General features: G+C 36.7%; 1 protein-coding gene across 47 annotated transcripts in view; it reads right to left on the bottom strand.

Moving 5' to 3' along the window:
* Positions 1-320: 320 nt before the first annotated feature.
* LOC139747642 (uncharacterized) overlaps positions 321-13,226 on the bottom strand; it is a 121,813-nt gene continuing 108,907 nt past the window's right edge. For 18 of the 47 annotated variants that reach the window (XM_071660151.1, XM_071660159.1, XM_071660174.1 and 15 more), the window contains 4 exons: positions 11,976-12,020; positions 11,083-11,205; positions 6,267-6,309; positions 321-2,195 (listed from right to left, as the gene is read on the bottom strand). In XM_071660151.1, coding sequence (XP_071516252.1) covers positions 6,268-6,309; positions 11,083-11,205; positions 11,976-12,020 — 210 coding nt within the window. In that variant the 3' untranslated portion in view covers positions 321-2,195; position 6,267. The remainder of the gene's footprint in view (positions 2,196-6,266; positions 6,310-11,082; positions 11,206-11,975; positions 12,021-13,226) is intronic. The other 29 variants (XM_071660164.1, XM_071660173.1, XM_071660189.1 and 26 more) reach the window with 4 other exon arrangements.

The following is a 13,226-nucleotide window of genomic DNA, read 5'->3' as shown; positions in this document are numbered from 1 at the left end:
CATCTAAATTGACTTATTCTTATAATCTCCATGTTCATCTTCACTTGCCACTGCCATCAGGAAATAGTTTCACCTTGGCCACCCATCCATTACATTTTTGTACATTTAAATCATTCCATCTTCCCCTACCATAACTAGCTCTAGTTAAATTTCTCTTACAGTAGCCTCTTAAGTTGCTTTGCTGTAAAAGCTGTTCTTTCCATACCTATTGGAATTATTTTTTCCCCCTCAGCATTCCCATTATATATACAGAAATCTCCAAGTCCAGAATCAAACATTAAGCAAAAATGACATTTAAAGGCAGGAATAAGACAACGTACTCTGATAAACCATGTATTTGTGTTGAAATACCATGTCCCCGGGAATACCCCTTTGGGTACCAGGTAACAGTCTCACACGCCAGACAGGGCAGCATATGGGTAACAATTTTACTGTAAAACGATTCTTTTAATATGAGGATTAAATTGGTGACAATTATCAATTAACAAATCATAAGTGTTGTACATAGAATGAGGACTACGTAAGCTGTAAAACAGCTCCACAACCAGCTGGCAATTAAACCACATCCGTATGACCATTACTATGGGCTTATAAGCAAGTATGGTCATATTGATGCAGTTACTAGAAAGAAGTCTGTACAATCTTAGAAGAGTTGTGGCAGAGCTACATTAGGGTTCAACAGTGTGACAGTAACAAAAAAATTTTCAGGCCTGCAGCACCATATCCAACTCTGAAGATTATCCAGTACTTCCCTCATTAAGTGCATAGAGGGGGAAACAAGCACCAAACAGCCCCCAATCCCCCAAAACCTGTTTTAGCTCCCTAAGAGGATACCACATGATGCTGCCCGCCCCAGGACAACCACACACACACTGCCACACTGTGTTCTTGGCTCTTTGCACCATACAAAACAATAGTAACAGTAATCTTGGTCTATGGGGATTATTACCACAGTACTGGATATGCCGACGCCAAGCGTCAGAAGACAAAGCAAGCCCACCCGGAATGGACTGGAGACTCGAGAAGTATCTTAATGGCCTACTGGAATCGTCTTCCACCATAAAAAATGTCAGTAAAGTATGTACCACTGCTGCCTCCACTTACATTAGTGCTGAAATTTGCACTGTATGTCTGTATTTGTCTGGTAAATTCTATATGCATAATGACAAAATCTGTAAATATGAAAAGCTAGAAAATAACCTTAAACATAATGTTAGTTTTTTGCATGGTACATTACTTAGCTGTCCTTATGAAGAAAATAAAACCCTTACTGAAGGGATATCAAACATCACTGGAATGAACTTTGTAACATGGTACAGTAGTTTAACCAAAAATTGCTCCTGCTGCATAGTGTGTAATATAACGTTTATAACAAGAGAACCTAAAGAATAATAACAAAAACACTAAATCAATGCTAGGCAAATGCCCCCCTACCCCCTGCAGCACTGAAACCAAAGAAAAGAGGTGCACCCATGACATTCAGGGTCACCTGATCTGCCACTAAACCTCTTTCTTATTGGTCATACTATTGGCATAAAATAGTCTAAAGTCCCAAAGGGTTACTTTTCATGGCATATAAAAGTAAGGAAATTTTTTTTTAAAGTAACAAACTGCCAACTGCATCATGCAGAAGGTGCTCTTGAGAATGTCCTGCAAGATTTCACCACCATTGGCAACATTGCACTTTAAATGCCACTGAAACTCACTCACTTCAGTATATATATACAGGTACATATATATATATATCTACATAAAATCCAAGTAATGGATAACCTACACAGGTTCAATTTTGGTGTAATATGCTGGGAATCTAATAGTGTAAACCCAATAGTAAACTCCTTGACAAGTGATGAATAGCTGTCTGATGTTAATCTATAAGAATTTATCAAAGGGATAATGGCATGGACTTACAAATTACAAAAATAGTGCAGTTTAGAAAGTTTACCCTTATGTGGTCCCAACATATGACACATCTGCCACGAAGCAATCATTTCAATTTCTCTTCCTACAAAAGAAGCTCCGTACAAAATACAATATTAAATTGAAAAGGTCTTCAGGGCAGAAGTCATTACAGTGCTTGAAGAAACACCGACACTGTGGCCAAGAATGGACGAGAGCCAATGTCAGTGAAACTCTTGCAGGTCAAAGTTGTTTGTTTGCCCTCAAACTGCTTGTCAGTGTGTGGCACCAGCACCCTGAAAAAAGGATAGGAAGGAAATCAGTTATAGCATCAAGTAAAATAATTTCTAAAGAAAACTACAAATTCCTTGGATTTCATGATATAGTTATTTATGCCAAAACCTAGACACGATCTACTGATAAACAATTTACCATAGAAAATTGATATCTAAAACCAGTTAGTATTTCACCTTGATGTATGACTACAGCTGACATGTCATGACCAACTGCAAAGTCTTAACCAATGAGCTTTAACTAGAATACGGATACTACAAGAACGAGGATACTATAGAAGGGTTAACTGATGCAAAAGTGATTACTTTGGTTTCCATTTCACAGAATCTACAATGAAAGGTGCTACTGACACCGGTGATACGTAAATTACTATTTTAAACACCACTGATATGTATATTACTATTCTAAACATTAAGCAATGGTGGCTTCATATCCAGTGCTTTATAATTCTTCATTACAGCTGTCTAAATAATCTCAAATTGAATGCTATTGCACAATCTGAATGCAAAATGTAACCAATTTAAACATATCCCTTTCCTCTTCACAGCAGCATGATTAAGCATAATTTTCTCCAACATCTACAGCTTACAGCCAAATGTCTTCCAACTAACACCAAAATAAGGTGAACCATGCACAACTTCATTAACCATCTCTCTACAGCATGGTGATGTGGAGAATCAATTCCATGAACCACTTTGGAGCAGGTTTACCTATGCAAACCTTTACCCAACCAACATTTTGTAACAGAGTTCTGTGCAGAACATTTTCTAGCCACCAATTTATAGTACAATGACTTGCAGAAAATTTCCTCCCAACTATACAAATAACTTTTAGAAAAATCTGCCCCAAACACCACTTTGCAAAGCAATGATTGGTGCAGAATCTTCTCAATCACTTCAGTACTTTATAACAAGGTTTGTGTTAAACTTGCTCCAAACACCACGTATTAAGAGAGTGGTTTGAGCCAAAACTTACTCCAACCACCACTAAGATCATTCAAGCCAAGGTTTTACAAACACATTTGATGTTTATAACACACATTAAGTCTTACCCTATACCTTCTGGCATCAATTTTTACTCATACAAATATATTCATTCTTTTCATTTCATTTCAATAATCTTTCTTTTCACATTCAATTACTTCATTATATTCTCCATTTCCTTATTGATCACTATCTACTGCTTCAGCACCTATGTCCAATATCTTAAATCATCTTCCATTGTTATCTGTTAATGTTTCATTCACATATGTTAGAACAGGAAGTATAATGTTTTGCCAAAATCTTCTACACTATGACTGTCAAATATCCTGTTTTATGGTTCCATTTTGAGCTCCAGTGATCTGCCTGCCCTTCAATGCAATATCTCCCTCTCAACCCTAGTATCTTCTACTAAATCTGTTACAATGAACAACATTCCCATTTCCAAGAGGTGAACTGAATACACATAAGCTTTCACTCTTTGTAGAAATTGAATCTGTAAAAGTGATATCACCAGACCCATCTCAACATGTAAACAAAGGGGAGGTACATGCTACCCTAATAAAAAATCCAAGTATATCATTGTCCACAAACCCAAAGGATAGCCTAAGCTGCATCTCCTGCTGGTAGACTTGTTCTTGCACTGCACTCTGTGTGTAATAATCTTACACACACACTAAAAATGCTACATATATTCTCTCCTTGTATCGAACTTTATTCAAAGTCTACCCAAGTGCCAAAATTTGCCTTAAAGACCTTCCCTTACTTGACTTACCATATCTGTTATCACCCTGGGGTTCAGTAATCCTTTAACACATTCAAAATCCTACCTCACATTAAAAGAATAATGTATGGGAGGTGGATATATGTGCCTAAGCTACAACAACTTATCCCACTAATTCTTGCTGTCTTAATCCTCTTGGCTTGTACAATAATTTTTCCTCCATCTTTACACAACAGAACAAATGCTGCCTTCATCCAATCATCTGACACTACCACTCTTCCATGCCATATTTACCAAACCCACTCAAAGCAGCTTCACCTTTCAACTTCTTTACCTGAATCACCAGCCTGCCTAACATGCCCAAAGTTTTTTCCATTTCTAATTTCATAATATTTTGACTGTTAAAGGTACCAGTCAAAGGTAGGATTGATGTAAGAAAAAAAAAAAGTAAGATGTATTTATCAAAAAAGACATGAGAGGGGGAAGTATACGCATATCATAAAATAAATCTAACAATGATTAGGGCATTTGTCCCATGATAAGGATGACTGGGTACAGTTCCTAAAACAGGTAAAACCAAAGACATTTTTCCCTCAACCTGACAAAGGGCCTCTCTTTGCCTACCAGCAAGCTGGGGCCTGTTTTTATGACATGGGATTACTCTACTCAGGAGTTAAGGGCATAACAGTAATGTGGAAGAGCTCTGTATTCTTAATGCAATTAACAGATTCAAGACCACACCCAAATATTTTTAACAAAGTCATATGAGCAATTGGTCGTTAATGTTGTTGTTATAAGACCCTGGACTGTGCAAAATCTTTTTGATAGGACAATCATCATCAATAAAAGGAACTAGTAAAATCTGTACCAGAAAAATCTCTCAAAATGTACACAGGCATATCCACCCCAACTTAACATATTCAGTAATTTCTGAAGAAGTGTGTGTGTGTGTGTGTGTAATGTGTTTGTGCTTTATTCATAACTATTGTAATTCCTGTTTTCAACGACACACTCACCTTTCATTTTAATACATCATGTTTAGGTATGCCTCTTTCCACACAGCCAACATACAACCCACAGGCATGTTATGATAAACCAATTGCATCTTTATCAAAAGTAACATCAAAGATAAAACTAAAACATCCACACACAAAATACCCTTAAGTTCATCAATTAGCCACTCCTTATCTCCTACTAAAGGATAAGTACAAATTTTCAAATAATCGACATAAGAAACATCCTGTACACTAGATGACTTAACCAATAAATATATAAAAAAACGTGAACAGGTAACTTTATCTCATTACTACTTTATAATTCTATATTACAGATTCTGTTTACAGAATACTGGTATCAGATGCAAAGCAGTGAGCAGCCCTTCATTCCATGCTGTGCATACAAGTTTATGTTAAAATTAATAAAAAAAAAATTCTAGCACTTCAATGAAGCATAAAATACTACACAAACTGATAATATCATATAAATGAAACACAATTTTCACACAAGAATATTTGATGCACTCAATGTTCTTGTCAACTGAAGCATTCTCTTCATGCGCAGACTTAAATTTCTAGTAATGTTTTACTTTAAAGACAAATCCTAAGTTAAACCCAATGAACGTTTTGATTAAACTTGTACAGTACTCCAATAGTTGACAATCATAATACATGTGTTTATTAGAAAAACAAAATCCATATACACTAAATATTTAAAAATGCAGCCTTAACAATTGTTCACTAATATAACTGATTATACATCTGCACATTCACCCAACATTACCAGAACCAAACTTCATAAAAAAAACTACAGGAAAAAACTCTCAAGAAATAAACAATCACAACATCCCAGATATGTAAAAGGTTACTGTGCACCCAGAGCCATGCAATTCAAAGTTGGAACACTCAACCATTATTCAAATTCATAAACAAACTAGATACAATGTATTCATTTCTGCTTACCTTAATTCTATTTTGCATATATTGTAATAAGATCATGCACCATCTAATACATATCAAAGAACTAATATACTGTACAGTATATTGAAATGTGAAAAAAGTATCTTATCAAAGCCAAAAGCAACAGATTACAGCTATACCTCCACCTGTGGCATCTGTATTCATAATGCTGATTCATCAGGTCATCAGATTATTGCTTGTTAATATTAATTTCATGGCTTGAAAGACAGGCCATAAAATTTGTACAAGCAAATCAAACAGAGCCATAACAATCAAAGCTATGTTTTCCTGAATCACAGACATTAAAATACTGGTGAGGGCAAAAATTGCTGTGCATCTGTTGGCCTGGTGCCAGATAGGATAGCCAGCAACCAAGATTACAACACCAATGCAACTAAGGAACAATGGAAATACCTTAAGGGTCAGAGCTTTTGCCAATTAGTTTTCCCAAAAATCCCTGAAATAAAAAAATGGGGTTAACTGTCTGCAAAAATGCAAATCAGTGGACACCATTATAAATGAGCCATTAAAAAGCAGTCATAGGGTTAGTTGTATACACACACACACACACACATACACACATAGGTCATGCAACACTCAAGAGTATTATCTAGCCCAGCTCTAACAGACAAAGTATGGAAATTTGGTATTAAATTAATAAAAGTGGCACACCCTTTTAACTATACAAGTATTCATTTGCAAAATAAGTTATCTTTTTCAAAAGTACAAAAATCATACGATACAAAAATACAAGAATGTGTGGAAGTCGAGAACATTATCTCGGAAAGCAAAAATGGGTATGTTTGAAGGAATAGTGGTTCCAACAATGTTGTATGGTTGCGAGGCGTGGGCTATGGATAGAGTTGTGCGCAGGAGGATGGATGTGCTGGAAATGAGATGTTTGAGGACAATATGTGGTGTGAGGTGGTTTGATCGAGTGAGTAACGTAAGGGTAAGAGAGATGTGTGGAAATAAAAAGAGCGTGGTTGAGAGAGCAGAAGAGGGTGTTTTGAAGTGGTTTGGGCACATGGAGAGAATGAGTGAGGAAAGATTGACCAAGAGGATATATGTGTCGGAGGTGGAGGGAACGAGGAGAAGAGGGAGACCAAATTGGAGGTGGAAAGATGGAGTGAAAAAGATTTTGTGTGATTGGGGCCTAAACATGCAGGAGGGTGAAAGGAGGGCAAGGAATAGAGTGAATTGGAGCGATGTGGTATACCAGGGTTGACGTGCTGTCAGTGGATTGAATCAAGGCATGTGAAGCGTCTGGGGTAAACCATGGAAAGCTGTGTAGGTATGTATATTTGCGTGTGTGGACGTATGTATATACATGTGTATGGGGGTGGGTTGGGCCATTTCTTTCGTCCGTTTCCTTGCGCTACCTCGCAAACGCGGGAGACAGCGACAAAGTATAATAAAAAAAAAAAATATACAAAAATCTAATACACTGAAATTTTCATCCTTCACTTCTGAAATCTGAAATTCTACATCATAGCAGCCATGCATACTTAGACTACTAAAAAATGACATTTACCATTTTTCAAAGAGAATAACAAGATCATATTTTGGGGATAATTTTGGCTGTATAATTCAGCTTGAACTTTAAAATTCAATGCTTTGCAAATACATACATCTTACATGAGTAAAAGGACAACACTAAAAACTCACCAAATATAATTTTTGAAACCAAAGGGGGAGAATCTCTACAGAAGTTAAAACAACTAGAAAGTAAATTTCCATATCATAAACTAAGTAATCTTCCCACATTAACATAGCCTCAAATAGCTCCAATGGATTAGCAAAAATTGAGACTGTGAGCACAACTCTGGAAACAAAAGCTGTAAAATCCTGTAGAGGACATAATATGCATGTGCAGGAAGGATACCTAAGTATTTCTGATTCTCTTAGAAGAGATCTAAAGAGCAAATCAGCTTTGCATATGGTTTTGAGGTTGCACACAGTGATTTAATTATTATCAGAAGCAAGGGAATAATCGAAGTTTGCATCTCCCCACAACACAGTCCCTGATGTCAACAATGGCAACAACTTTGCACATTGGTGGTTAAAGAATCAATGGAAAGGTTAAATGCTGATTCAACAGCATAACACAGTTACCTATTGCCATGACAACACCTGCTTAGGTGCAGCTATTTTATGGAAAATCATCACTGTATTCACAAAAGAACCAACCTACCAAGTAATACAGGTGGGATATGGGTGATGCTCTACGTATGCTGTAAAAAATATTCATCTAATAAATTCCCATGATTCCAACTAAAACTCTTAATCATACGAGTTTCAAGAATTAAGTGTCAGAGATTCAATCCTATGATCACAGGATGTGCGAAATACTTGGTTATGAATTAATAAGCAAGCAACATGATGCTCTAACAAGATATAAAAGTTGAAATTATCAAATCCTCCAGACCTATTCTTATAAATCATGAAGAAATATGATGAAAGTCCCAGTTACATTCACTTTTCTTCCATGTCATTTTCAATTTCATCCAAAAGAAATTTCCAGATCCATTATTTAATGTAATACAATTTTAGGGGAGGAAATAAATCTGAGATGTAATAATGCAATTAAACCTCATCTCCATGAATGGTATATATTCACATCCTTTGTACTACCCTTAAAGAAAGTGTTCTCAAACATACACTTGAAGCTACCTATGACATTATCATGAGATGAGAAGACAATAAGAACAAGATGTGTCGATGGAATACTGCCATAGTAAAAGGCAGATTGTTTGCATGTAAACCTGTGGTAGTAATTGGGGGTCTTTTAACCCCTCAGTCCAGGCTGCTGAGATCAGTATCACAAATGACATCCTCCTCTCTACCATTCTTAAAAACATCCTTCCCTTAAACAACATGCCTAATAACTCAACAATAAAGAACCTCATCCCCTCATACATTTCATCTTTAATAATCACCTAGGACCCCTTTCTGAAAGGGTCATGGTGTTTCCCAGCACCCTTTTACCAGGGGTTACTGAAGCTCCAAGGATATACTACACACAGTAGCAGGGACAGGACAGACTCCTTTAAAGTGAAGAGTTCTTTGATGATGTTAATCTGTTCCATCAACTGAAGATAATACAGCCTCATCAAAGGTGGCTTTTTACTTGCAGTTAAACCCTGAACAAGGGTGTGGCAACACCTCTTCTGATACACAAAGTGACATACAAGCAAGCTCTATCTTTAAATTTTAGGATGATGTATCAATCGTAATTTGCCAAATACTTATAAGATTAATATCTTCGATTTGTTCATAATCTGCTGCTATTATTGTGTTTCCATTCCTTGATGAAGAAAGACTGCTTCCTTCCACATGGCAGAATTAATAGAGGAATCTACAAAAAGTCATGGTAATCACTGACATGTTGAAAAAATAAATGTTCCTCCATTGAAGAAAGGAATAGAACAAGTACTATTGCAAAAAAAAAACTGAAGATCAATGGATACATGACAAGATCCGACTGAAGAAAGCAATGACAGACAAAAACTATCATGAAACAAAATAATCTTGATATATGTCTCTTTTTCATGAAAGAGTATCAGGAACCAAGCCCTTGATGAAAAATCCTCACTTGATACTTTATTCTGTTCCTACTATCTGAACAATTATAATACGGGACCGGAGACCCACCTTCACCTGAAACTACTCACCCACCTTTCTTACTTGCATGCATGCCCTATTCTCTTGATAAAATCACTTCACTGCTTCTGGTAGCTTTCCTCCAACTCTATATATTCAAAACACTCTCCAAAAGGAATCTCTATCAACCCTATCATACATTTTCTCCAGGTCCATAAAGGCAACATACAAATCCTTTTGTTTCTCCTTCTCATATGATCTCTTCAGAGCAAACATCTAAACCGCACATCCGATACCAATGCTATGCTCTCTTCCTGCCCTAAACACTAACAAAACATACAGTCATAACTTCGAAGCACATAAACTGTCCTCCTAACCCTATCCGAAACTTCACAATCCACCTGACACTACAATCCCCAGGCATGTACAAGTTACACTATCTTCTACATTCTTACCACCACTATAAACAACAGATTCAGCATTTCACTATTCCCCTCATGCCCAAGATGCGACTTTCATACAAAAAACACAAAACAATTACTCAACTGTTTTGTGCTACACCATTTAAGAGACAGTGACATTACCACCACACTTCTGGGCCTGGAGTCTCACCCAGTGGATATGACCTGCTATCTACGCACTGCAGGAGCCCCAGATAAAGGGAGCCTTGGGCAGGAAGATAGAAGTATAATCATTGTTATTAGGTAAGAGCCCAACAAAAGGGGATCCTAGGACAGGATGGTTAGGTATCATTAACTACATTTCCATTCCTATTAATTTTGTGTGGAAAAATACATCCATGCACATTTGTAGAGTTAAATTCTGCATAACTTGGGACCTCTGCCCCATCCCTACAAGCTGGCACATAGGGAGAAGAGCCCAATTCTCTTGGGTATACTCCAGCCCTCTTACCTCATACACATATTGACACAAGCACATAATGCACAAATGCATGTGTATATGTATATTTAAAAAATATACATATGCATGTATATATCAAATGAGAGGATATACAAATTGAAGGGAAGCAAAATGGAAAGGATGACAGAAGAGTTAGAGGGGCTTGCTAACATTTTAAACTGTACTTGGAATATATCTTTGACAGACTGGGAGTCACAATTTTCAAGATAAACAAATGATCTGTTGTATGGATCAATGAACAATCATATCTTCACAGAATCTTAAAATATATAAGCTCCCATTGTATCCTTCACTATATTTTTCTTTTGCTGTTACATCTACTTCAAAACATGACCTACAGATTTTACAGAAGGGTGGCAAGCAAGCCAATTATTGTTTTATTCTAATGTAATCTATTAACAAATAACAGTATTTTGACATGGGCAAATGCTGTAACTTTGATATGATTTAGAATAATCTGATACAATCATGGGAGGACCTCATGAATCTGGTCAATGACTAAGCATCCTTTCTGGCAGAAAAGCTTCATATTAAGTCACCGACAGGTTCTGATTATGCCAATATTACTATGAATTCACTCAGTTCATTCATTGCCATACCTCATACCAATGCTCAATCTAATGGAGTGTTATACACTTTCAATAGTTTCTGATGCCAACATAAAATCCTATGATGATTTTATCAATTTATCCCGGAAGTTGCTTACCTTCTTTTTCTTTTTGGTCTTTTTAGCCGGTGCCCCTGAATTAACCTGAGCAGGGTTAGTATCTGTAACTGAGGCAGAGGAAGTAGACATCAGGCTGGCAGTGTCGGCCCGCAAGGTGTCGTCCTGGGAGCATCAGTCAGCAAGGTAAGGAGGGGAAAAGCATGCTCTGTTAAGACACCCTTACCCAAAGCTACGCACTCCTAGCGGCCCCTCTAAAACCTCACCTACATCATCACCACTACATCACCCAGACCCATCATTCTCCAGACCATGGATATAATAAATTCAAATTTGGTAACCAGTATATCATAAAACTTGAATAAATGTATGTATCCATATATATCCATTTCCTGGAAGCATGAAGGTGGTGCTCAGGCACTGCTTGTGACACACAATGTTAGTAAAAGACTAATGTTATGTTGCATATGTAACCATGCATAGTTATTTATGATGTGCATGAAAGCGCTCAGCCACATGAAGCTACATAAAATTTTGTAACATAGCAACTACTAAATTTAAAGAGAATTGCAACCCACTGTTATAAGGCAATTGAAGATATAGCATAATAAAAGCTTATGCAACACTTGTAACAGCCCTGAAATAATCATAATAGCACTGCTTGCTGTAAGAATGCCAATATCTGATAGTGGATGAGAATGGTCAGTGAGAGAGCACCTGTACAACACGCAAAGTGCCCACATCTGAGTATCATGGTAGCCAAGGGAAACAAGCCAGGAACGACAAAGGGGTTACATCTTTATACTTATCATGTATGTCTGCCTCACCCTCTATAAAATTTATGCCAATGTTGTGCTGCTATTGATGGCTGTGTCAATCTTATTGGATAGATTAGTACTTACAGTACTACTATGATCTAATCCCTCATTACTCACCTCCTTACATTGCTCCTCACTGGCTGGACCATTTGTGCTTGCAGTCTGTGAAAGAAAACAATATTTGGTATTTTCAAGACTATATGGATCATATTCCTCAAAAGACTGCTTAACTATAAAAGCTAGTGGTTGCCTTCATCATATGAAGCCAAAGCAACAGAAAAAGCTTTCAAGTGTAGCATAATTCAGCTTAAAGCATATTGTACCTCCCAGATGTTAAGAACCATCACCAGTCACCTCTTAATCACAGAGGTACAAAGTCTATTTCAATTAAAGAGATTTTTGAAGGCATCAGAATCCTACCAAAAAATATGCTCCTTCAACAATGTTGTTTCACCACTAGTGCTACTACCACTTGAAGAAAAAAAAAACTTTTTTCATGTGAAACTAGAGATTATCACAATCTGAGCCAGGTAGTTCATACGCCTAAACTCTCATCATTTAAAGCAGCAACACCAATGTTAATGCCTTAGCAACTATAAAAGATCACAATAACTTCTTGATAAAAATACTGAAAATGTTTAATCACTCCTTTTACATCAATATTATAAAACAGTTTTTCATACCCTAGAGAGTACAAATGGGACTTGGAGGTTGGTAGAAGTAGGGAATCTAATGCATTAAGCACTCCTCTTTAATCACTCATACAAATGGGGTACAATTGTGCCAAAAATGTACTGAATGGCACAAGTTAACACTGGAAACTGAATCTGCAGTACCAAATAGGAAACACTGTCTAGCAAAAATCTGTACTACATGGAAGGCTTAATATCGAGCAAAGTTAGTTTACAGGAAAAAAGCTTTCCTTGAGAGCTATGGACAAGACAACTTAAAATTCCTTAAAATATCATTTCTTGAAGTGCACTCACTTTTAAAAGGGGGAAAAAATCATAAACATATGAATCACTATGTGCATTGCAGTGAGTTTACTGTGTACTAGGCCCACTTTATACGTGCTGGTAACGTGCATCTTAGTTATGATAATAATGCAAATCAATAAAGGATGCATTATCCCACAATATTTTTCATTTTTTCGTACAATCAGATGTCAACATTAACACACAAGATTAAGGTAACCAAATTATTCTATAAAGTTAAATGTAATAGAAAGACATTACTAAACAATACAAGTGAATACTTACTTCCAAAAGTGTGAGGCTCAAAGCCTAATGGGGCTTAAGACTAAGAGTGCATTACTTCTAGGCTTCTATCTGGACCGCTATATATACATCAAAGCCCATGTGCCCAACA

Source organism: Panulirus ornatus, chromosome 69, assembly GCF_036320965.1.
Source record: "Panulirus ornatus isolate Po-2019 chromosome 69, ASM3632096v1, whole genome shotgun sequence".
Taxonomy (NCBI): domain Eukaryota; kingdom Metazoa; phylum Arthropoda; class Malacostraca; order Decapoda; family Palinuridae; genus Panulirus; species Panulirus ornatus.
Note: the sequence above shows the minus strand (reverse complement) of the source record. Positions and strands in the feature narration are given on the sequence as shown.